The 26,059-nt window shown below is 49.9% G+C and overlaps 1 protein-coding gene across 3 annotated transcripts in view; it reads left to right on the top strand.

Annotated features, from left to right (window-relative positions):
• Nucleotides 1–654: 654 nt before the first annotated feature.
• The window catches only part of Pstpip1 (proline-serine-threonine phosphatase interacting protein 1), a 41,709-nt gene continuing 16,304 nt past the window's right edge, over nt 655–26,059 (top strand). For 2 of the 3 annotated variants that reach the window (XM_027923538.2, XM_027923534.2), the window contains exon 1: nt 655–1,144. In XM_027923538.2, coding sequence (XP_027779339.1) covers nt 1,109–1,144 — 36 coding nt within the window. In that variant the 5' untranslated portion in view covers nt 655–1,108. The remainder of the gene's footprint in view (nt 1,145–26,059) is intronic. The other variant, XM_071608492.1, reaches the window with a different exon arrangement.

The following is a 26,059-nucleotide window of genomic DNA, read 5'->3' as shown; positions in this document are numbered from 1 at the left end:
GAGTCTCAGAGCATTAGAGGGTCAATTGGAGCCCCTCAGTCATTGAAGAGTAGGGACCCCCTCAAAAAAAACCAAACTGGGCCCCTACTTGGGTTTCCAAACTCCCATCTCTGTGCCCTTATAATCCTGTCTCTCTCTCCATCCAGTCACATTTATTGAGCCTAAAGACTCCATTTTCAGAGGGGCCTTCCCTGCCTGGAGAGTATCTAATCTGGAGATTTGTGGTGGGAAGGGGCAGTGCCCATGGGGCCTCAGGCTGTTCTCCCTGGGCTTCCTCCCCATCCTACCTCTGTGCTTCCACAGCCCCCCAGAGCACAGCGGTGTCTGCCCTAGACTGAGCTCTTGGAAGTCAGGCATGCAGGGCTGGGTGAATGGTTGCTGTGTCCTGGGACGCCAGAGAATCTAGCTTCTTTGACCCTGGCTTGGAGAGCATCTGAGCTGGGGACAGCCCCAGGAGTTCCTGGACCCCTCCTTTGCCCACACAGTCTTGGGCTCCCTAAGTTTATGGCTCAGAGAATAAACTGGTCCAGGGCTGAGAAGGGGCAAGCAGAGGCAGGCAGCAGGATGGCAGGTGGCAGGCGGCAGGCGGGGCTGCACAGGGAGCAGAGCAGCTCCACTTCCTGTGGGCTAGGGCCCTGGTGCCTGCCCTGGGGGAAGGTTGCACAAACCTTCCTGCACAGGCCTCAGACTGCCTCCCCGCCTGGCCTGTGCACAGCCCGCCTCTCCCCCTCATCCCTGCCACCCACCGCTCACCAGAGCCGGCATCCCGGCTCCCTGCCCTGGGTCCCAGCCTGTGTCCTCCACTACTGGGGCTGGCTAGGGGCTGGGCTGGACACCACAGCCCGCCTATCCATCACTGGGCACGGCTTCTTCCTCATTTTGCTGCCGATTCTAACCCCAAACAAAACAGGTTGAGCCCCTTTTCTGCCTTCTGCAGTTGTCTCTGGCTTGTGGCTGCCTTCTCAGTGCTGCAGACGGCGCCGGTCAGGGAGGGAGGGCCTGGGCCAGCTCTGCCGGGACTGGGACGGTGCTCCTGGCTCCTGGCCCACAGTCAACCCTGCCTGAGGCAGGAGCACAGGCTTCACAGCAGCAGACGCCTGCCTGGAGGATGATGCCCCAGCTGCAGTTTCGAGATGCCTTTTGGGTGAGTGAGGGAACAGACCTCAAGCAAGTGGAATGGGTTCAGCCGGTCTGAATTGTCCCCAGGCAGTTGATGCCACGGTGGTTCCAACCGGGAAGTTTTCTCTTGAAAACAGGGGGTGGTTTTGGTCTTAATTGTTGTGGAGATGGCCTGGGCCACTGACATTCCTTCTGAGTTGGAAGGCCAAGGGGGTTTTTAGGGGTGGGTTATTGATTTTGCTGCAAATGTCACCCCTGTGGACAGGGCATCTCCTCTGGCCCCACAGGGCTGATTCCTTCCTGGGAGAGCCCTCACCCCACAGCAGGAGCTTCCTAAGAGAGTAATATGGGTGGGGACTTGAGGAGGCTACCCTGGTGGGGCAAAGAAGAGGTCAGAGATTTGGGAACCAGACAAACTCGGGTCCCCGTCTTAGCTTTGTTACTTACAGGCTGGGTGAGTCATTTTCTTTCTCTGCGCCTCTGTTTCTCCATCTGTATAATGGAGATAAATACAAATAAACACACCAGCTGAAGGTGATCGAATGCCCTAAAGCTCCCAGCACCTTGTGGGGACACCTTCCCTCACTCAGCGCCTCACCCCTGAAGACCTCAGGGGTCTTGAGGAGGCAGCCGGGCCGGGCAGTTCCTTGCTGCGTGCTTAAATTCAGCACAGCCATAAATCTAATCCTTTTGCCCATGAAATAAGGGCACCTGGCCAGTGGTGGAGGTCAAGTGCCTTGGCCCAGGCCACGTGGCCGCAAGCCCGGCTTGAACTCTGACTCCCCCCTGGTTTTTCCACTTGTCCTTCAGTCCTTCCTTTGGTCCTTAAGTTCTGGCTGTCCCCAGTGGCTTTTGGGAACAAGTTGAGATCTCTCTGGTTAGAGCTGGTGAATGTGGCTGTCCTGAGGACACTCCCTCCAGCCCCACAGTGGACTCTTTGGCCCTTTGCTCAGCCCCAGCCACAGTCTGGCCCTCCCTGGGCCCTTTCCTGGGGCTGCAGCCAGGAGGATGAGAGCTAATGAGCCAGGCCTTCCCTCCCTTCTGGGCCAGCATGTGAGTGGCCTGCTTCCCTGCACAGAGAGCAGATGGCCTTGCCTGGGGAGGGCACCCTGTGTCTTGCTGGGCCTCCGTTCTTCCCTTTCACGAAAGAGGGTCTAGGACCAGCCCAGAGCTGATGGAGGCCGATGTGGCTTGACCCAGGCAGATCACCAGGGTGCTTGTGGCCCAGGCTGGCAACCACAGCCCCAGAAGGTGGTCTGGGGGTGAGTCACCACATCACTGCTCTGATTTGGAGTGCAAAGTTGGGAAAGAGGTAGGACCTGGAAATCTAGGCTGCTTTGTAGCCCAGGCAGGTCAGGAGACCCTGATGGTTTTACCACCAAGGACCTCTGTCCCCATCCCAAGCCCTGGGCCCACCTTCCCTAGAGAGCTGGGGCAAGGAGCAGCCCCCATGGCAGGGTCTGGGCAGAGGGGATGGTATGTAAGGAGCAGGGTGTGGTGGCTTCCTTGAGTGGCACCCCCTACCCCATTCCCTGCACTGTCCCACTTCTGGGCTGCTGCAGGTGTCCTGGTCTCCAGGTGCCTCCCCTCCTCTGTAGATGCTCTCTGGGCCTGGGATGAGGAAGGTCAGAGCAGGGAGAGGGAGAGAAGTATCCAGTGGAACCTTCACACTAAGCCAGAGCAGAGGCCTCATCACTGTCAGCATCACCTGCTCCCAGGTAGATTCTCATGCTTCGCTCCAGGGCTCGCCTCACCCAGCACAAAAACGACTAACGCTTACTAGCACTAAAAATGTGCCAGACGCTATTCTCAGAGTTGTGTGTCTATCCACTCAATCCCTACGACAACCAATAAAGTAGAGGCTGTTGTTTTCCCTGTTATTCAGATGAGGAAATTGAGGCATAGGGACTTCAGGATTTGCCTCACACCACACAGCGAGGATCAAACCCCAGCAGGCGGGTTGCAATGCCTGCATCTTCCGGGGTGTTTGGCTATTCCTCTGTCCACCTGGCATATCACTGGATCTCTGGGTCTCAGGGTCCATATCGAGAAAATTTCTCTTACCTCCCACAGGGGTCACATTTCAGCTGAGCATGAATACAACAGTTTTTTGAAGCTCAACTTACAGAAAAGACAAGAGTCTTTTCTTACAATGGACATGTGAGGGACAGAGCCCAACCCCCTTGGACTTTCTTCCCAGCTTTCCCTCACCCAAGCCCAAGGTTCTGCCACTAAACCCTGCAGCCTGGCAGCACAGTGAAAATGACTAGTCTTTAAATAGTGGAAGGAGAGCCAGGTGCAATGGTGCCCACCTATAATCCCAGTGATTCAGGAGGCTGAGGGAGGAGGGGCTCCAGTTCAAGACCAGTCTCCACAACTTAGTGAGACCCTGTCTCAAAACACAAAATAAAAAAGACTGGGGATGTAGCTCAGTGATAGAATGCTTTCCTGGCATGCATGAGGCCCCAGATTCAACCCCTTGTTCTGCAAAAGGGAAAAGAGGAAAAAGAAAAAAGAAATAGTGGGCTGGGGATGTGGCTCAAGCGGTAGCGCGCTCGCCTGGCACGCGTGCGGCCCGGGTTCGATCCTCAGCACCACATACCAACAAAGATGTTGTGTCCGCCGAAAACTAAATAAATAAATAAGTAAATATTTAAAAAATTCTCTCTTTACACACACTCTCTCTCTCTCTCTCTCTCTCTCTCTCTCTCTGTCTCTCACTCTCTCTCTTTCAAAAAAAAAAAAAGAAAGAAAAAAGAAATAATGAAAGAAACCCCTGAAGGAGACGGATCACTTTTGATCCTACAGTAGTTCAGTTGTCTGGCGATGTCGTCGATCCAGATCACAGGTGAAAGCCAGCCCTGTTTCTGGCATTAGCTCATATAATAAGGAGGGAAGCAAAAGTGCTTTCTAAGGAGTTGAAGATGATGTCACTAAGAACATTCATTAAAGCTCATACAGTTTACTCATAAGAGATGCCCATGGCTTGCAGTCAGGGCCTGTGATCTCTAATTTTACTCACAGTTTGAACATGGGGTTTTAGTCATGGGGGTCTTTGGACAATAAATTAGTAGAGGTCAAAACCTGGTATATACTTGGTGATGGATGAATATTGGTGGCCCTGAGCTGTTGGGGGCAGTCTCACACATCACTAGTATCTGGTAGCAAAGAAGGAAACAGAAAAATGATAAAAAGCAGATATGGTGGTTCAAAAGTGGTAGGAACATTTAGTGTGGGTATAGACCCAGTCCTGTCCCTCATTAGGCCTATATTTGCAATTTTGTAGTGTGGGCACATTGCATTTTTATATAGCTCGATTTTAGCTAGGGCAGAGCATTCAGATGCAGGCTTCTGTGGGAGTGAGCCAACCCAGTAGGAGGGAAGGGATAATTTGATTTCTGCTACACACACACACACACACACACACACACACACACACACGATAAAGAGCATCATTGCTCTGCAGGAAGTTTGTGGCTGTCAGTGAGACAAGACGGAGGCTGAGAATACCAGGTATCCCAGCTGAGAGGCCTTTAGATCTCATATAGGTTGCCCTAGTACCGAGTCAAAAGGACAAGAAAGCCTAGAGAAGGCTAAGTCTAGCCTCACCCCAACCCCAGCTAGCCAATGGCTCTGCTCCCAGTGGGCAGCTGAACTGTACTGCATGAACATCTGTTTGCATCCTCATCAGTATCACCGGTGAATGGGGTGCATGCTAAGTAAATATTTACAGAGTCAATGAAGAGACAGTGACTAACCCCATGGTCCACCTGCCCGCCTGAACCCATTTTCTCCTTTCTTTCATTTTAGTTATAGTCTACAAATATTTTTTGAGTAGGGTTCTCTGCTAGATGGTCAGAGCTGGACCCCTGAGAAGCTCCACCCCCACATCTGATCAAATGAATAAGATTTTCTTAACTTCAAGGATGTCACAGCTCAGTGCTGGAGTTGGAGGTACCAGGCCAAGAGTGCTCTGAGAAGTATCCAAGCGGTTCCTCCCCTGCAATCCCTTCTATGGCCTTTGCAAAGGCGTGGTTGGATGCTGTTTTAAGAGGGGAAATCTAGTTCTGGACCAAATTTGGTTGAGATCCACATCCTGTTCCTTTGGGGATAGTTAAAAGGAAAAGCAAGGGCTGAAGGAGGCTGGGCCACATATGCTGCAGTGACCCCTCCCCTACATTTGGTGGGCATCACTCGGTAGGTAAGTGGGGAGCAGGTCCGGACTTTTTCCTTTGGCATGTGATCATATCTCTGCCTTAGGGGCTGGGCTGTAGCATCATCTGGAAACCTCTGTGCCACGCTGAGGGGACCCAAGCCTCCCATGCCCACTGAGCAGGGAGGACACCACTGCTGAGTGGGGAGTGACTCACCAGGGACGCACAGTGAACTGCAGCTGGGCCAGGCCCACCCCTTTCCTGTGGGTCCCCTCAGCTGCTAGAACTTCTTCCCCTTCCCCTTCCCAGTCCTGGGACTCTGAGGTTCCCTATTTCAGAAACTACAGAGAAGAGGACTGGGGGGCCTCACTTTGGTCTGTTCTACAGCTGCCTTCCCTGCCCCAGGACACCCTGGTGGACATACCATAGCCTCAAGGCATTGGGAGAGGCTGACATTTCCTGGGCACCTGTTCTGTCCTGGGCTGTTAAAGCTAAATACGTGTATACCTTCTAAAGAAACAAAAACAAATATAAGACCCTAAAAGGAAGCCAGATGTGGTGGTGCACGCCTATAATCCCAGTGGCCCCGGAGGCTGAGGCAGGAGGATTGCGAGTTCAAAGCCAGCCTCAGCAAAAGTGAGGCACTAAGCAATGCAGTGGCGCCTGGTCTTTAAATAAAATACAAAACAGGGCTGGAGATGTGGCTCAGTGTTCAAGTGCCCCTGAGTTCAATCCCTGGTACCTACCCCTGCAAAAGACCCTAAAAGGAAAGTGAAAAAATGAAGAAAAATAGGTTAAAAAATAAACCCATCCTTAGTGTCACCACACAGAGACAGGTGGTAATGTTTGTGTGTGTGTGTGTATTTTTTACATATATATGATTTTTGTTTGTGTTTCCATAGATTATTTTACACAAGCAGAAGTGCACTGTGTACATAATTTTGGATTCTCCCTCCTTTTATTCCTAGTATTTAAATTTTCATTTTAAATTGTGGTAAAATACACATAACATAAAATGGATCAACTGAAGAAGTTGTCTCTCAGACGTACTCAATTGAAGAATTTAGCTCTGAATATTTGTTCTAAAATATACTGCATCCAAAAGTTACACTTTCATATTAGTCAACAGGAAATTGTCCTGGTATATACAGTAACAAGGAATTGAAAGCATTATTTCCAAACCCACTGCCCTCATTATGCAGCCGAACACGAAGCCAGCGCATTGCGACAAGCTCCTCGATGGGCTCGAACTTTACATTTGCTCCAGAAGGACTTGGCATTTGTGTTGTGGGTGTCAAGAGGTGACATGTGTGGTGGCACACCTGTAATCCCACCTACTTGGGAGGATGAGGCTCATGAGTTCAAGGCCAGATTGGACAACAGAGTGAGATCCCATCTAAAAAAAACCAAACCAGAGGGGACACGAAGCTGAGGTTGGGGTCACGATGGGTAACCTGAGCCTGTTGGAAACCAAAGAGGGGCTGAGTATCACCACCGCAGCCCATGCATCCAGGTAAAGGACAGAGCCAGGCTGATCCGTGCATTGCAAAATAAGTAGTGCCAAAGTTTGGACAGAATGGCTACCAATCATGTCCAAATAACCAACAGCTGATTGACAGGTAGTATCTATGATACCAAAGCCCATATTTGCCTCTAGGAATTTGACTGGCAGGGCAGAGCTAAACTAATCCACAAGATTTACCATCTTAACCATTTTTAAGGGTCCAGTTCAGGAGTGTTAAGTATATTCACACTGTTGTGTGACACTCCTATATTTAGTGAATGCTTGTGGGTGTGAATGCAAGTTCTTCATCTTCAACTGCACCGTGGTTAATGGCTGCACGATTCTCCAGCTTTTGGATTTGATAGGGATCTGATTCCCTATAGTTGATCACTGAGGTTACTGCCAATTATTTTTTTATTCTGGGCAGTGTCATAAGGGGTAGATTTCTTAAATATAAATGGTTTTCACTTGAGGATTACTTCCTGGGGTAGACTCCTAGGAGGGGAGGCCTTCAGAGTGAAGGAACAGGAGTTCTCTAGTTCTGGGTGGGAACAGCTGCTTTGGAACCTCTCCTAGCCCTCTGGCTGGGCAGGAGCCTTTCTATGTGGGAAGGAAGGACCAGAGTGACCTGGAAGAGGCTGGGCCTGGCCAGGAACCGAGCTTAGTCAGGTTTTGAGGGAGAACATGCTGCAGGGTAGGCCCCGCGGCCTCAAAGGCTGAGGAGGCCAGTGGCTCTTTGTGGCCAGCGGCTGAGGAGCAACAGGGGCTTGTAGGTGGTGCAGGCAGTGGGAGCAGGAGCCTCTGGCTGTCCTGCCTTTGCTGCTACCAGCTGCCTTCCCCATCTCTCTCTGGCCGTGGCTCAGTAGGAATGAGGATGGACGCTCTCCAAATGTGGGTAAGATGTGTTGTTATAACAAAATCAACCCTCAGAGCCAAACCGTGGGTCTTACAGGCAACCTGTTGAGAAAAGTGGGAGGAATCAGCACTGATCCTGGAGCAGCTTCCTCCTCACAGGCAGAATCTCTCAAGGCTACACAGGGGACTAGATAAAGTGCTTCACTCCTGGGGGAATGAGAGAAAAGAGAGCTGTGAGAATTTGCGTGATATGTATTTATACACTGTTTGATTTTTGAGCCATGTAAATGTACTACTTGTTCAAAAAATTAAATAAAAATGGAAAAGAGGACTTGTATTTTAAGTTCCATTGAAGATGTTATCTTCTGAGTTCTAGGTTCTTAAATCATCCCCAGGGGAGCAGCAGAGGTGCCTGTGTGTCTGGTGTCTGTGACATGCCAGGTACAGCAACAGCCACTCCACAAGTCCACCCCGCAAGGATGAAGTGTCAGTGTCTTCCTGTCTCGATGGCGGGTCAAGAGCCACATCAAGGTCACATGTACAGGGTAGAGCAGTGACTCCAACCTAGATCTGTCCTTGACCCTTTTCTCCTTGGTTCTAGACTAGTTGTTCTTGGTTCAGTTATGATTCGAGTAGGATGAAAGGGAGGCCTCCTGCATGTTACCATTGGCTCCTGTGGATTTGGAAGAGGCCGATTCCTGCCCCCAATTTTCTGCAAGTAAATAAGAATTAAGTGTGTCATTAGAAAGAAAGTATTTAAAAATAAATCAATTTCTGCTTTCAAGGTCAAGAAGGTATTTTTAGGCCAAGTTCATGGTTTGGTACTTTTGCCTCTTCCACGTGCTCTGTGCACACCTTGTGGTACATGGACCCCTGGGGACCAAATACTTGGTTCTACTGTGCCCATTTCACAGAATGTAGTCAGCCATCTGAAGGTGCTGGAAGTTGGCAGAGGTTTGTGGTCATGTCCGCTCTGCTTCTGCCTGCCTATGGCCACCTTCAGGGTTCACTGGCTGCAGTGTTCTATGTTAAGAACTCGGCTCCACCTTCAATTTTTTTCTTTTCTTTTCTTTTTTTTTTTTTTTGGTCCCTAGGATTGAACTCAGGCACCATACCACTGAGCCACATCCCAGCCCTATTTTTGTATTTAGAGACAGGGTCTCACTGAGTTGCTTAGTGCCTCACTTTTGCTGAGGCTGGCTTTGAGGCTGCACCGTGGTTAATGGCTGCACGATTCTCCAGCTTTTGGATTTGATAGACATGATTTATGTGTCTGATTCCCTACTGTTGATCATTGAGGTTACTGCCAATTATTTTTTTGAACTTGTGAGGCTGACCTCCTGTCTCAGCCTACTGAGCTGCTGGGATGACAGGCATGCACCATCCCGCCCAACTCCACCTTTAATCTTATTGCTTGTGGAAAACAAAATGTGCATCTTTGATGACTTACTTGGTGTTCCAGGCCCCAGGAGCTTGAGCTCAGCTGGGGCAGCCCCTGGGTTAGGGCAGCCCCAGGGATGGAGCAGGAGGGCCTTGCTTGGGCTTTAGAAGGTGGGTGAGAGTTGGGGAGATGGCTGGAGAGTCGACGGCACTCCAGGTGGAAAGTCCAGCAGGGACAGAGCTGTGGGAGGCACAGAGGGTGCCATGGGCATTGTAAAAAGTGACTGGCAGGAAGGGACAGCCCCAGCTGGATTGTGAAAGGCACCTCTGACCTAAATGGTGGCAGAGACACTTTCTTCTGCCTTTTTGTACCTTTCTGGTGGCGCTTATTTCCTCTTGTGCAAAAAGGCCCGACAGCTGCAGGTTATGACCAGAATGTCCTCCCTCCTTACTGGAGCCCGCTGATGCTGCAAACCACAGGATGACAGGAACTTGGGGTGGAAACTGAAACTGCCTTGCCTTGGTGCTGGAGGCAGTGGCACCCCTTGCCCTGCGCTGCCCACACCGGGGATCCCCTCTGTCGGCTCCAAAAGGTCCCTCCCTCAGAGGCCAAGTGGCTCCCCATCCCCCAGGTTCTGAAGGAAATGAGCTTTTTTGAAACTTCACTTGCCCCACCCCTCACTTACTGGATGACTTGGGAGAGAGTCATTTCCCTTTCTGAACCTCAGTTTCCTCATCCATGGGACATTGGGGCAATAAGAACTGTGCTTACCTACGATAAGGGCTTTGAGGGCGAGGTGGCTCAGGGCCGTGCTAAGGGGTCACCTCCTGCTCACCACAGTGAGCTGGACCAGGAACCAGTCTTGAGGGTCCCAGATTAATAACTGGATATGTGCCTGCATGTTGAGCCTTGGATGTGGATCTTTCCAGAATGCCTCCTTAACCACCCACCATCGCCTATTCCATTCTACCTTGAGACAGACATTCCTTTGGTTTCAAATAACAAGATGCTCTATGCATCTCATTTAATTCCAGTAGTAGTCCTAGGAGATTGGTGTTTTTTTGTTTTGTTTTGTTTTGTTTTTTAATAAGAGTGTTCTTTTAAAAAATTTATTCTTAATTGATAGACAATAACATAGACTTGGATATATTAATGGGGTATCATGTTTCAATTCAAGTGTACATTGCTGTTCAAATTAGGCCAAACATATTCATCTCCTCAAACCTCTGCCATTTTTTTTTTAATAGTGAAACTTTCAAAATTCTTTCTTCTAGCTTTTTGGAACCTCGCACATTGTTATCTTTATGAGGCTCATTTTCTTAGTCCTGCTTTACAGAGGAAACTGGCTTGGGCAAGGGCCATGGGCCAGGGGCTGCCCCCTACATAGGCTTTGGGGCTGGCTGGGGCCAGCTGCTGCCTTCCCAGACCTGGGTCAGAGCCTTTTGAGTAACTGGGACAGTGGTTTACTCAGGCCTGGCACCCTGAGCAGTGCGTGACAGAAAGTGGGCGGGTGACAGCTCCTTCCATCCTATATTGGGCAACAGGAAGTAGCCACAGAGACTTGCTGCCAGTATGGAGATGGGGTGGGCCTCCCAGTGGTGACCGCAGGAACAGGAAACTGAGCCACTGCTGGAGAGGAAGAGAAGAGGTGGCGATGAGGCATGCTTGAGGTGTTCGAGGGACAACAGGGAGCCTGCGTGGCTGGAGAAGCAAGCCGAGGCAGAGAGTAGGTAGAGATAGGTCAGAGGGGAGAGCCAGGTCTTCTAGACTGTAGCTCTCAAAAAGCCCAAGGCTCAGAGCAGGCTCCGGATCAACTACATCTACATTTCCGGTAGGGGGCCTGGGTATCTGGGTATTTCAAAGTTCTCCAGTGCCTCAGACATGTAACCAGGCTTGAGAACCGCTGGTGTAGGTGATTATGGTGATTAATCACTGTTGCTGACCATGAGCATATGTCTGGCTCTTCCTATCTGTGTGACTTCATTTGACTCACCAGAGAATGAATAGAGTTTGGAGGTTTTGGTTTTGGGGGAGATTATCTATCTATCTATCATCTTTTTTTTTTTTTTTTTTTTGGTACTGGGGATTGAACCCGGGGATCTTAACCACTGAGCCACATCTCCAGCCCTTTTTATTTTGAGACAGGGGTCTTGTTAAGTTGGTTAGGGCCTCGATAAGTTGCTGAGGCTAGCTTTGAACTTGCAATCCTCCTGCTTCAGCCTCCCTCCTGGGATTACAGAAATGTTCCACTGCACCTAGTCTGGTAAATATATTTTAAACATTTTTAAGTGTGCAATCCAGTGTCCAGTCTAGTGGTGTTAAGAGCATTTACTATTTTCAGAACTGCTCTTCATTCTCAACAGTAAATTCCCCACACAGTTTGTGTTAGTCAGTTTTCCCTCACTGTGACATACACTCACACATACACAAAGGCTATAAGGAAGAAAGGTTTATTATTTTGGCTTTTGATTTCAGAGATTTCAGTCCATGGTTGCTTGGCTCTGCCACTGTGGCATGTGGTGAGCAGCTTGTGGCAGCTGGAAAGCAAAGAGAGAAAGGAGAGGCCACTGCTCAGAATGTACTTCAAGGACACACCCAGTGACCTAGCTTCCTTCCGCGTGACCAGCCCCTCTCCTAAAGATCCCACCCCTTCCCAATGGCATTATAGACTGGAAACTAAGCTTTCAACGCATGACCTTTGGGGACATTGAAGATCCCAAACATAACATTCCCCATTCCCCATTCCGTCTCTACTTTCTGTCTCTGTGAACCTGACTATTCTAGGTATCTCATAAAAGTATAATCATATTGTCTTTTTGTGTATGACTTATATGATTTATTGCAGTATCTTCAAGGCTCATCCATGCTGCGGCATCTGTCAGAATTTCCCCCACTTTTATGGCAAAATAATATTCATTCATATATATATATATATATATATATATATATATATATATATATATATATACCTTTTTCTTTGTCTATGCAGTCATCCATTGATGGATGTCTGGGCTGTGTCCTCTTTGTGGCTATTGTGAAGAATGCAGCTATGAACATTGGTGTACAAGGCTCTGAATTTCTGGTTTTGGGAATGTATCTAGGAGTGGAATTTCTGGATCACATGGTGATCACATGCTTAACTGTTCATTTACAGATGTGTTCATGTACTCATTTTGCAGTACTAGGGATGGAACCCCAGAGCCTCATGCATGCTAGGCAAGTGTTCTACCGCTGGGCCTGACACCCAGCCCCACACATTTAATTTTTTGAGTAAATGCCAAACTTTTTTAGAGTAAATGTACCATTTTACATTCCCGTCAGCAATGCAAAAGAGTTTCACTTTTTCTATATCTTTGCTAACACTTGTTAATTTCTTTCTTTTTAAAAAATCATATAGCCAACCTAGAAGGCAGGAAGAGATATCTCATTGCGGTTTTGATTTGCATTTCCCTACTAAGGATGTTGGGCATGTTTTCATGTGCTTATTGGCCATTTGTTTAACTTCTTTGGATAATGGCTATTCAAGGCCTTTGCCTATTTTTTAACTGAATCACTTGTCCTTTGTTGTTGAATTGTAGGAGTTCTTTATATATTTTGGATACTCATCCTTTACCAGCTATATGATTTGCAAACATTTGCTTCCAGTCTGTGAATTGTCTTCACTCTCCTGATGTTGTCTTTTCATGCACAAAAGTCTCATTTATTGAAGTCTGATTTATCTGATTTTTAATTTTGTGGCCTGTGTTTTAATATCATATTCAAGAAATCATGGCTGAACGCAGTGTTGTGAAACTATTCCTTTATATTTTCATTTTAGAGTTTTATCGCTTTAGGTGTTATGTATAGGTGACTGATCCACTTTGAGTTAATTTTTGTGTGTGGTGTGAGGTAAGCTTCCAACTTTATTCTTTTGCAAGTGCATATTCACTTTTCCCAGCACTGTTTGTTGAAAAGACTGTCTTTTGCTCATTGAATGGTCTTTTTTTTTTCTTTCTTTTCAATTGATTTTATTTTTTTAAAATACATGACAGCAGAATGCATTACAATTCTTATTACACATATAAAGCACAATTTTTTATATCCTTGTATATAAAGTATGTTCATGTCAGTTCATGTCTTTATACATGTACTTTGATTATTTTTGCATTACAATTATTATTACACATATATACCACAATTTTTCATATCTCTGTTTGTATATAAAGTATTTTGACACCCAATTTATATCTTCATACATGTACTTTGGATAATGATGTCCATCACATTCCACCATCCTTGCTAATCCCCTGCCTCCTCCCTTCCCCTCCCAGCCCTCTGCCCTATCTAGAATTCATCTAATCCTCCCATGCTCCCCCTCCCTACCCCACTATGAGTCACCCCCCTTATATCAGAGAAAGCATTCGGCATTTGGTTTTTTGGGATTGGCTAACTTCATTTAGCATTATCTTCTCCAACGTCATCCATTTATCTGCAAATGCCATGATTTTGTTCTTTTATTGCTGAGTAAAATTCCATTGTGTACATATGCCACATTTTTTTATCTGTTCATCCACTGAAGGGTATCTAGGTTGGCTCCACAGTTTAGCTATTGTGAATTGTGCTGCTATAAACATTGATGTGGCTGTGTCCCTGTAGTATGCTGTTTTTAAGTCCTTTGGGTATAGTTCAAGGAGAGGGATAGCTGAGTCAAATGGTGGTTCCATTCCCAGATTTCCAAGGAGTCTTCATTGAATGGTCTTGTCACCCTTGTCAAACATGAATTGACCATATGTCTGAGGGTTTATTTCTGACTTTTTATTCTATTCCTTTGGTCTGCAAGCCTGTCTTTATGCTGGTACCATACTATTTTGATTACCGTAGCTTTGTACTAAGCTTAGGAATCAGAAGTGTGTCTTTGTCATGGTTTGGATCTGGAATATCCTCCAAAGGCTCAAGTGTTAAGGGATAATCCTCAGTGCGACAACGGTCAGGCATGGGGATTTGAAGAAGTGACTGGATTACAAGGGCTTTGGCCTCATCCGTGAATTAGTCACAGCTGAATGAATTTTTGGGCTGGTGGTGAAAACTTTATATGGTAGGCCTAGCTGGAGGAAGTGTGTCCTGATTGGGGGCATGCCTTTGGGGGGCTATATCCTGTCCCTGGCCCCTTCTTCTTTCTCTTTCCAGGCTACCATAAGGTGAGGAGCTTTCCTTTACCACAACCTCTGCCATGATGTTCTGCTTTGCCACAGGCCCAAAGAAATGGAGCCAGCTTACCATGGACCGAACCCTCTGAAATCAAAATAAATATTTTCTTTTTTAAGTTGTTTTTCTTAGGTATTTTGTCACAGCAACACAAAACTAACTAACACGATCCTCAAACTTTTTTCTTCTCTAAGGTTATTTTGGTTATTTGGGGTCCTGAGTAGCAGTGCTTTTGTTGTTCCCATTTTATAGTTGAAGAAACCGAAGTTTGGGACTTTCTGACAAACCTTCTTTACTCCCTGAACCTGGGCACACTTAGGAGTCACCCTACCTTAGAGAGGTCTCTGATGTTGTCTTTTCCTGCACAAAAGTCTCGTTTTATTGAAGTCCAATTTATCTGATTTTTATTTTGTTGCCTGTGTTTTAATGTCATATTCAAGAAATCATGGCCAAATGCAGTGTTATGGAGTGGTTGACTCCTTCCTGTGATTGCTGTACCTTCTGGCTTCCTGAGTAGGCTCATGACTTCCCTAAGGCCCCACCAGCTCTCACTCTTCTTTAAGGAGGATCTGGAGGGAAGACTGGCAGCCCAGGTCACTGATCATGGTGGGCCCTGCATGAAACTGACGTCCTACCTGGACTTGAGAGGACTGTGAAAATCAGGACTTCCACTCCTTTACTTTGAGGACCACAGCCTCTGAAGCAAAAAGAGACTCCCTTCTTGGTGTCTTCTGAACATGTGTCCTTTGCTGTGGACCAGCTGTGAGCCCATGCTCCCAGGCACAGAGACACTGGACTATGGGTGGTAGGAATGCCCAGAAAGTCAGGGAGAATGGTTCAGGCCAGCAGAGGTGGGAAGTTGGGTAGGAGAATCAGCATGGAGGTGTGGACTGGTGTCCCCAGAGCTGTCATGAGTACTAAACGCTTGGCATAGGCCATGGGGTTCTGCATAGCACAGGGCAGCACAGGGAGCAGCTGCTGTGTTGGTGGTATCTGTGATGATTTTCACTTAGAGACAGAAGAGGGTGGAAGTTGACCCTGGAAACAAATATGTATGACTGATGGTGGGGCCAGGGAAAGACCAGGGACGGAGACTAGGCTTCAGGTCAGGGCAAGAGTAACCATGAGGCTGCTGGAACTTTATCCAAGTTCTCAGATAACTCCTAACCCTAGAGAAAAGGATCTTGTACACAGGGTCCAACAGTCTGTCCTACCCACATGGAGGCTGAGAATGAAATGTTAAATGGCGAAAGTTAAATTAAATGATAAATTCCGGGGGCTCAGGGCTCCTTCGGGCAGCACCACTCCCCAGGGACAAAGGGGCAGCATCTCATTCTATTTAGAGATGTACTTTCCCACAGTGTGGTTCTACACAACATGCTGGAGCAAAGCAATTTCCCAGATTCTAACGCAGAGCTCCTTCCTTGGAGGGCACCATCTTTGCTTCCTACTTTGACTTTAGAACCCAGTGAATGCCCTGCTTTGATTCTGCTACACTCACTGGTGGCCCTCCACTTTCTGAGCCTCTGGTCCTTGTCAGTAAACACTGTAGTATAAATTGGCTTCTATGGTTAGAAGACTGAGACTCAGAAATGTGCATGTTAATGGCCAAGCAAGGGCAAGGAGCCCCATGGACAACCCCCAGCCCCACAGGTGTGAGAACCCATCTAACCCCAGGATCAGAGGCATCTCAGTAAGAGTCCAGGGTCGTTCTGAGGCACAGGACCTACTGAGACTGGCAGAGAAGTCTGAGGGGCCTTCTCTGGAAGGTTCAGAGGTCTCTCCCTACTTTCAGGGCAGGAGATGAGGATAGGTGTGGGGCTTCCTGCAGCTCCAAGGGCCCATCTCTGTTTCTTGAGAAAGCTCCAACTCCAGGGGAGGTTGCCAGTCCTTACTTACACCAACAGCATTTATTTATTCATTTTCTTTTGGTACTGGGGATTGAACCCAGGGGCACTTAACCACTGAGCCACATCCCCAGCCTATTTTATATTTCTTATTTAGATACAGGGTCTCACTGAGTTGCTTAGTACCTCGTGGTTGCTGAGGCTGGCTTTGAACTCGGGATCCTCCTGTCTCAGCCTCCTGAGTCGCTGGTTTGACAGGCGTGTACCATTGCGCCCGGCTCATCCCCAGCCCTTTTCAGTTTTTATTTCAAGACAGGGTCTCACTAAGTTTCCTAAGTTGCTTAGGGCCTTGCTAAATTGCTGAGGCTGGCTTTGAGCTTGCGACCCTCCTGCCTCAGCCTCCTGAGAGGCTGGAATTACAGGCTGTACCACAATGTCCAGCACCCACAGCATTTCTGAGCAACAGAGCAGGGTGCCCCACAACAGTCCCATAAGGGCACAATGTACACGTGTTCATGCCAGTTTACAGATGGAAAAGCTGAGGCCCACAGACCGGGAACAACTAATCCAGAGAAGTGTCACAGCAAAGATACAACCTCACTTCTACTTCTCATTTTTATTTCCTTTTTTTTTTTACTTTTAGTTGCTATGTACTAATATCCATGGCCACTGTTTTCCAGGAGCTCATTAGGTGTTGGGTGGCCTTTGCTGGACTCTTCTGTGCATTATTTCACTTAGTCCCTGCTCTATTTTTCAGAGCAGGGAACCTGTGCTCAGGAGGTTAAGTGACTCGCCCAAGATCTCACAATCTTTGCACATAGAACTGATCAGAACCAGGACTCAATGCCTGAGTTCTTCCCACGCCCCACTCCCCGAAGTTGGGCCAGCGCTCCCATGGGAGGTCCTCGGCGGGTGTAGATGGCATAGGAGGGGTGGTGCCTGCAAATGGGAACGTGCAGGGACAATGCCTGGACCACTGGTGCCTGGATCCAGTCCCTCTGTGGTCACTCACAGGCTGCAGCCTCTGCAGCAAGGAGCCCTACATGGGTCATCACAGGCAGGCCCTGGTGGTGGCTATCCTTCCTGTGAAGACAGCCTGGGACCCTCCTGACTTGCTCTAAGGGTCATTGTCTCCTCCAGGGGGCTCAGGTTCTGGGCAGTTCAGTTTCCTCCTTCCCTGCATTGACCACCCCGGTCCCACCGCCTCCCTCCTACACCTGCCCCACCCTCGGCCTCTGCTGGACCTAGGGAGTCCTGGACTGCCTCGTCAGCCTGGCAGGGGCGCTAGAGGGGCTGCGAGGGAAGGCCACTGAGCTTGTGGGGCCTCAGTTCCTTGTGTCATGCGAGGCGTGATAGTGCGGATGGCCCCAGGGCTCTCAGAGGGCTAGAGGGGATGCTGGACCAAGAGGATGGCTCTGTGCCCGGCTGAGCCCACCAGGCCCCATGGCTCCCTTCCCCTGAATTTTGACCTGCCTCTGGTCCTTCGTGCCCCCTGGGCAGGTCCTCTCCCCTCAGGGCCTCCTGCTGCCTGGGTGGCACCACACCTCCAGCTCCTTGTCCCACCTCTGGGCTTTCGCACTGGCACTGCCCTGTGTCCTCTCCCCACCCTGCCCCTTGTCTCTGGCTTTTCTGCACATTAGGGATTCATAAAGCAGGAGGAAGGGCAGGGACTGAGGCTGGGCACGATGGAGGATTGAGCCTTGGGCAGCCAGGACCCCACAGAGGAGCCGGAAGATCCTTCCGTCCTCCCAGGGGAAAGAGCCAATGTCAAAGAATAAAGCTGTCAAGCCAGGCCTTGGTCACCAGCCAGGTGCCCACAGGGCCAGAGGAACCTGTCCTCCAGGCCTTCCTCGTCCTTGTCACCCGCAGTAGCTGCCCAGCATGACTGGGATGAGACGTCAAGCTGGTGCACAGTGGTCCTCCTCAGGGCTCTTGTGGTCCTGCAGGGGGTTTCCCGAAGGCTCCCAGGCTGTCTCTGAGGGAGGCCCACGGAGGCAGGGGGCTGACTGGTCAGCTACAGGCCTGTGGCTCCCCAGCACTCTGGAGCCTGGTGTGGGTCCAGACACCTCAGGGCCTGTCCTGCTGGCTGCCCAGCTGCGTAGGGGGGAGGCCCTGCAAGGCCTGGGCAGCAGCCATCAGACTAAGACTTGGTGGAAGGCCGGGGAATTCTGGAAACCCTTATCTGACCTCAGGGTCCTGTGGCCCAACTGGCTCCAGAGTAGCTCAAGACCCATTCATGTGCTGGGCTCTCTAAACAGTAAAGGTCTGCCTTGGCCCTCTTGGCCCTCTTGGCCCTCTTCCTAATGCCTGGCCTGGACCATCTCAGGAAAGCTATAAGGCATCCCCCATCCACGTGCTTGTCCAGGGGCCCTCCAATACTTGGTCAGGAGACACCTAGACACAAACCCCCTAGTTTGACACAACACCTGAGGCTGGAACCCCCTCCCAGGACCCCCTGACCTGCTTATGAACCATGAGTGGTTGGCACTAGTGACACAGCTTGCCCTGTGTTCTGAATCTGGGGCCACTTGACTCTTGGAAGGCCCTTCCTTGTACTGATCTGGGGGTGGCTTCCCAGTCTCCACCACCAGGAGAGTTGGCCTCTGGAGACACCATCCCCCAATGCTCCCTTTGCTCCTGGTGGCTCCACAGAGACCTGTCGGTGAAACAGCTTTCCTCCAGGGCTTCGGCTTGGCACCCTCTTCTTACTCATCCTTCCTCCCAGATCCTCCCAGCCAGCAACTGGCCTGCTGTGGCCACCCACTCATCCCTCCTAATCATACCTGCATGTCTGGTGCTCTGCCCTCCTCCATTTGCCAACCAATATGGAAGTGAGCACCATTCTAGGGTAGTACCTGGGGAAGGGGAAAGAGCCTACCTGCCGCCCGGGGACGTCTCTTCCCTCAGCCTCAGTTTCCTCACCTCTACAATGGGAATAATTAGACCGACTTCAGAGGACAGTGGTCAAAAGTAGAGGGGACAAGTCTGTCTGGCTTATTTAAAGGGACTGGGAAATGAGTCATTGAATCCATAAGCAAGAGTTCTGGTCCCCTTGGGGGCACCTCAGGAACCAGCAGTCACAAAGCCACATCCTGTTGAGGGCTTCCCTTGGTGCTTATCCAGCCCTTCATTTGGCGTGCTTCTGAGCATTGCCTGTGCAGGCGCTGGCCACCAGGTCCTGCGGGAACCAGACAGAAGCGCCCTCCACTTCTTGGAGCTCGTCTTCTCCCCAGCAGCCGCTGCTCACTGCCTCACTTCTCCAACAGACCTCAGTCTGCGGGAGAAAAGCATCAGGGAAGGCTCTGCGGTGAAGGGGCAATGGCAGGCGCCGGCTGCAGGGTCCCTGCCGGAAAGCCCTGTGAGCACGAGGGGCAAAAGCAGCCAGCGCCACGCTCCTTCTTGGCAGAGGTGCAGAAATGCAGGTGGCAGCTTCTGGAGGAGAGAGAGGCCTTCCTCCTGCCCTGTCCTGTCTCTGCCCCCACCAGAAAAAGATAGTCTCTTAGTGCGCATGAACCTGGGAACAGCGGGTTTCCTTGTGGCACACACGAATGGTCACGTTCACCCCTCCGCCTTTCCCCACCCCCTTCATCTTTAATGTCTCCCTTCTCCTTTCATGTCATTCCCCGCCTCTAGATTTCACATATGATAGAAAACACGTGATACTTGTCGTTCCTGGATCTGGCTTAGTTTGCTTAACGTGATGATCTCCAGTTCCATCCATTTTCCTGCAAATTTCAGGATTTCATTCCTCTTTATGGCTGAATAATTTTCCATCGTGTGTATATATCACATTTTCCTCATCTACTTATCCATTGGCACATAGACTTATTCCACAACTTGGCTACTAAGAGTTGTGTCAGGGGCCGCGGATGTGGCTCAGTGGTAGAGCCTAGTATGCGGGAGGCCCTGGGTTCAATCCCCGGCACCACATAAAAACAAACAAATAAAATAAAGGTATTGTGTCCATCTACAACTAAAAATATATTTTAAAAATAGCTGTATCAGGATGTGTAGGTATCTCTATAGTATGCTGTCTTTAATTCCTTTGGGTTTATACCCAGGAGTCCTAAAGCTGGATCATATGATAATTCTATTTTTAGTTTTTTGAGGAACCTGCATATTGATTTCCATAATGGCCACACTGATTTACATTCCAACCATTAGTGTCTCCAAGTTCCCTCTTCCCACATCCTCACAAATATTTGTTGCATTTTGTATTCTTTATTATGGTGCTGGGAATTGAACCCAGAGCCTTGGTACATGAAAGGCAAGCACTCTACCAACCGAGCTATATCCCCAACCCCACTTTGTACTCTTTTTTGAAAATATTTTTAATTATAGATGGACTTTATTTAGGTTTTTTTTTTTTTTTTTTGTGGTGCTGGGTATCAAACCCAGTGCCTCACGTGTGCTAGGCAAGCGCTCTACCACAGAACCACAACCCAGCCCTATTTTGTACTCTTGATAGCCATACTGACCAGGGTGAGATGGATTCTCAATGTGTTTTTTTTTTTTAAATATTTTTTAGTTGTCAATGGATCTTTTATTTATTTATTTACCTGTGGTGCGGACGGATGTTGGAACCCTCGCATATGCCAGGCGAGCGCTCTACCACTGAGCCCCAGCCCCAGCCCTCAAGGTGGTTTTGATTTGCATTTACTTGATGGTTATAGATGTTGAACATTTTTTTCACACGATCTTTGGCCATTTGTACTTATTTTAAGAAGTTTCTGCTCAGTTCATTTGCCCATTTATTGGTTGGGTTACTTGGGGGTATTTTTAGTGCTAAGTTTATAAAAGGTGATTTTTAAAAGGGGTTTTAATTCACGAAGGACCCAAGAGCGTGTTAGACACTGGACACGTTTTCAACAAGAATTCTTAGCCTTTTACAAAATAGAATCTGAACTTGGTAGGGTGTAAGCAGGAAACTCGATTTTTCTTCCACATTCCAGATCTTGCTCCTTCACCCCTTGGGCACACGTTAGGTTTTTCCAGTCATTTCCAGACATATTCCAGGCCAGTCCAACCTAATACTGCAATCTCATTCAATTTAAGTCTCCCAACTTGGAACAGGAAGCCTTTGATGCTGAAGGAGGAAAGGGGCTGTTTCTTCTCTTGCTGTGTTGTCCCCACGCTGCACCGACAGCCACTTCTGATGTCCCATGGACTGGAGTCCTGTAGGCCAGTGCCAGGGACAGGACTCAGCTTCCTGATGCTGTTGTGGCTGGTGATGGTGCCCCCAAGTGGCAGGTTCCCTGAACCACCTCTTTCCTCCTGGATCCACAGCAGGTCTTCCCCCCACCCCCATTCCAGGAGCCACTGTCCTTACCTGTGTCTGTCCACCTTCCTGGGATGCCCACCTTAATGGTGCACTCCATGCAGCTGCTTCTCTCTCTCTCTCTGCAGTACTGGGGGTTGAACCCAGGGGTGCTTTACCCCTGAGCCGCATCCCATCCCTTTTTATTTTGAGACAGGGTCTCACTAAATTGCTGAGGCTGGCCTGGAACTTTCAGTCCTCCTGCCTTGGCCTCCCTAGTCTCTGGGTTACAGATGTGCTGCTTTTTGAGGCTCCTTTCTCCCTGTCAGGAAGCTCTCCTGGACTGAGAGTTAGCAGGCAGCTCTTTCGACCTTCCACAGCCCCCACCTTGATCCCAGGTAAAATTTCAGGGCTAGTTCTTGGATGTGCTGTGCACTCCTACCCCAGGCCTCTCGCTTCCCTCCACCCCAGAAGCAGCTGCTGTGCCACACTCCCTGCTGAGTCCAGACTCCCAGGTGAGAGGCAGCCACCAGTCCCCATGGCTCCCCAGGTCTCCCCAAGGACATACATCTGTCCCCTGCTGGAGAGTGTCCTCTTGTGTCTGTGCCCCTTCAATAGTTAGAAAGACTCACAATGGAAAAGTGACTGACCAAGGCTGCCCACCTTATTCCTGGCAGGTGAAAACTGTGACCAAATCCCAGGCCTTTCCCTCTGGGGTCAGAGGCTGAGTTGTCCTCTAATATGCTTTATATTCTAGAATTCCACACAAGGGACCTTTGAAAAAAACCTCTGCTTCCCTTTAAATGGACCTGGGAATGGGGGAAGTTGTCGAATGGTTCATTTTTCTCTGCAGGGGCCACAGCTGGGAGAAGATTCTGCCTGGTGGCATGAGTGGGTAGCAGGCCAGGAAGCAGGAGGCAGGGCATGGGGGACTAGCACTGGTCCTGTGTGACCAGCTTTGAGGTTGGGGTTTTGCAGAGAGGTGAAGTAATGAAGGCTAAGTACGTGGGCAATCTAGGTTCAAGTCCTGACTGTGACCTGCAGGTCCCTGGGCAGGTTAGGGAACCTCTCTGTGTTCCATTTTCCTCGTCTGTAAACAGGAGTCGTGGTGCTGAGCCTGGTACCTGTTTTGGGGTAAGCTCTGATCCGAGTTTGCTGTTCTCACAGGATCATACTATTTCATGTGCTTCTCAGGTCAACTCCACGCAGTAAGAACCATTAGGCCCATTTTCACAGGGAAGGGAATTGAAGCTGAGTATGCCAGGGTCACAGAGCAGGGTTCAAACCTCGTCTGATCAACTCCTTCCAGTCTCTCAAACAAGGCTAGATGCCCCCTCTGACCCATAACATGCTCAAAGGGGGCTGGGCCCTAGAGAGGTGGGCTGACAAGGCCAGGAGAGGTCAGCCTCCTGCCCCCACCACTTTTCCGATGAAGAAACCAGGTCCCAAGGAGGGAAGTGGCTTGCTTGGGGCCTTGATCTCTGTGGCCAGCCCCTGCAGCCACCGGAGTGATTGGGGGCTGGGGTTGTGGCTCAGTGGTCAAGCACTTGCCTAGCACATGTGAGGTCCTGGGTTTGTTTCTCAGCCCCGCATATAAATACATGAATAAAATAAAGGTCTATTCAACATCTAAAAATATATGTGTGTGTGTGTAGCCATAGGGGCAGGAAAAGGAGGAAGTGGTGGTAGATATGGAGGCTGCTTCTCTACCCAGCCACTGGGGAACACTAGGCCCAGGCCGGCTCACAGGCCTAACATGGCACACCCCCAGGTCCACCCTGAGAAGGGGGCTGGGGGGCTGTCCAGGCAGGACAGGGACTTAGCCACTGCCCCTCCAGGCTGTGTGGGAGCATGCTCCTCCCACCCTAAGCACATCCTTGGGACAGAGCCTTGGGGGGTTTCCTGGAGCCCAGGGTGGCCACACGCCAGGATGACAAGGCCAGCATCACATCTGGCTCTAGTGGGCCTCCCTGAGGAGCGGACTGTGGCTGCTCATCACCTGGCACCCCTAGCCTGGGGCACGTCCCCACCCCACCCCATGCCACATGGCTGGGTATGGCTTCTGTCCCCCTACTCCAGGCAGTGCTTCTCTGCCCCAGCCTGGCACAGAGCTGGCCCACAGCCCATGGTGACTAAATTATAGTCTGAGATACAAACTAACTCTGAGGTAATTGAGTAATTGTTGTCAAAAGTTATCTTTTTAAAATAACTTGTTTCATGTTTCAAAATGAGAAGCTGTTCCTGAGCTGTCTACTGAATGACTGACATAGGGATGGGACTTTGGGACAGGTGGACTTGGGTTCAAATCCCATATTCTGCCCCTCACCCGTGGAATGGCCTTGAGGGTGGGGGGTCACATCCCTGTTACCATCTTTATGTCCCGGGTCTTTGACTTTTCAGTAAGGTGGTGGCTGGGATGGTCTCAGTATGTGGCAGATGGACTCAATCAGTGGACACTGTGTTACTGAACCAGGCCACTTTTACCCGCCTTGTAGTATGATGATCACCAAGACGACAAGTTTTGCAAAAGAAAAGTTTATTCTCAGTGACTGAGCATGGCGATGGAGACACAGGTCTCAAATTCTCCTCCTCAAGGATAGGGCTTAGGGATATTCATGGGGTAAAGAAGTAGAGTGATTTTAAGGCATGGGGAAGGTGACAGGAAGAGAAGTTGTGGTATGTCACCAAACTTTATGGTTTTTCATGGGGACCTGGGTTCAGAAAATAGCAGCATCAGCCTGGTATGAGGGTGGAGTTTGGGGCCTCTTGATGTTTAAAGGTCACCTCATCGGACATCTGCACAGGCCCAAGTGAAGAATTGGTGGTTTGGACAGAAATGGCTTTCAAGTTTTTGACAAGTAGCCCAGTCACCTGTAACCACATGTCAGAGGTGTTCTCTAAGCAAAGCTAGCAGGACGCTAATGACAGAGCTCAGCTGCGAGACCTCCAGAATTCATAATCTAAAAACAAACAAACAAACAAAAAAAAAAAAAAAAACAAGCAGATAACTAAGGGGGAGCAGGGGGACTCCTTGGAGAGGTACAAATGCAAAGTGCTGATTGGTGTGGGGAGGTGGCTGTGGGCTGGCTGTGTCTGCTGGGGTAGGTATCAAAGTAGGATTTCGACCTCCCATGGGTCCCAGAGACTGGGGTCTTATTCTTTTGAAGGTTTCATTCCTGAGAACGGCCCTCAGGTCCTTGAGGATCTGCTGAGCTGCACAAGTACACACTAGCGCTGGAAGCCTCTCTTTGGGGAAACGCCCAGCAGATGACTGTGGCCCATCCAGCTACAATTTTGATTTCAAGAAGGGCAAGGCCATGGGCAGGGCTCAGGTGACAGATGCTGAGGGCGAGCAGGAGGAAGTGAGGGGAGGTGAGAGGAGGGCGAGGAGGCCCGGGACAGCCTCTGACTGGTGCTGGGCCTTGCACAGTGGACCTGCCAACCCAGTTTAGATAAGACTTCTAGGTTCCTTTTTCCCTCAACAGCATCCTGAGCCTTCTCTCCCAGCTCTGAGCAATGAGTCAGAGCCCATCCCCTTGAGGAGGTGGCTGGGGTGGGGGTGGAGGGGGAGGGTGCGGGCTGGTGGAAGGGGGCAGGGCTGGGAGGCATTGTGGCATTGTGAGTAGCCCCAGTGGGGGGGGACAGGCACTTCCTCAGAACAGCCCCATCACTTGTGACCGTGGCTCACTCATCGACACTCCCCCCAGCCCCCACACTGTGCTCTGCACGGGGGCTGGATAGAATTCTCCAGCCTGGACACTGTGGGGACCTGAGTCCTGAAGACCAGACTTCAGGACCCTTGCCGCCCTCCACCGCTCCAGAATGGCCAACGTAGGTCTGCTTCGGCTTCTCTTTCTACTCTGGGAACCTCAGTAAGGACAGAGAAGGGCCCCCCTGGACTCAGGGCCAGGCGCAGTCGGGCGGGAGCAGCAGCACAGCCCGCTCTAAGCTGGACTCCAGCTTGCCTGGGTGCTGCGTCCCCACATCTTCCCCAGGGGTAAGAGCAGGCCCCCGAGAGTCCAGAAGATTCTTGTCCTAACTCTGGCCTCAGGCAAGCCTTTCCCTTCTCCAGGCTCAGTTTCCCAAGGACACAGGGGCACTAGAAAGATACTTCTAAGTTCTGGGTGTCTGTGATCTTGTGACCTGAACACTGGTGTCCACTGGTGAGAATGACCCCTCACAAGGAGGGCAGGAGGCCGAAGCTCCCAATTTGTTTTCTCTCCCTGCTGCCACAGGTTTCTGACTTGGGGGTCCAGAGGGAGGGCAGAAGCTGAGGGGCAGGAAGCATGGTCTGCCGGCTTTTAATGGTCAGATTTATGCCCACCAAGGCCATGGGAATGGAAGCCTGGCCCGTGTGGTTAAGCGATGCCAGGCTGGACCTGAGGGCAAACGCTGTGCCCAGGACAGGCTGCAGCACACTGGGGGACAACTTCATCTTGTTGGGGTCCTGGTGGCCAGCCAAGGCCCATACACTCAGCTTGCACCCTGTGGGCCACTGAGCCTGGGTCAGGCCCTCCCCAGGAATTTCTAGGGTTGCTTATGGAGGAGGGTGAGTTTGGGGTTCTAAGTATCTGTATCCCACAGGCCTACAGATTGACTACTCTGAGTTGGTTGAGGGTGGGCTAGGACTAGGTGAGGCCGTTGGTGCCATCTCTGTCCTGAGCCCCACGTCTGATTCTTTTTAGACCTTGAAGAATACAACATCTTCTTCCCTGGCTCATATGCCTCTTCCTGCAGGAAGCTCTCCTTGATTTGACT

This window comes from Marmota flaviventris, chromosome 2 (genome assembly GCF_047511675.1).
Source record: "Marmota flaviventris isolate mMarFla1 chromosome 2, mMarFla1.hap1, whole genome shotgun sequence".
NCBI lineage: Eukaryota > Metazoa > Chordata > Mammalia > Rodentia > Sciuridae > Marmota > Marmota flaviventris.
Note: the sequence above shows the minus strand (reverse complement) of the source record. Positions and strands in the feature narration are given on the sequence as shown.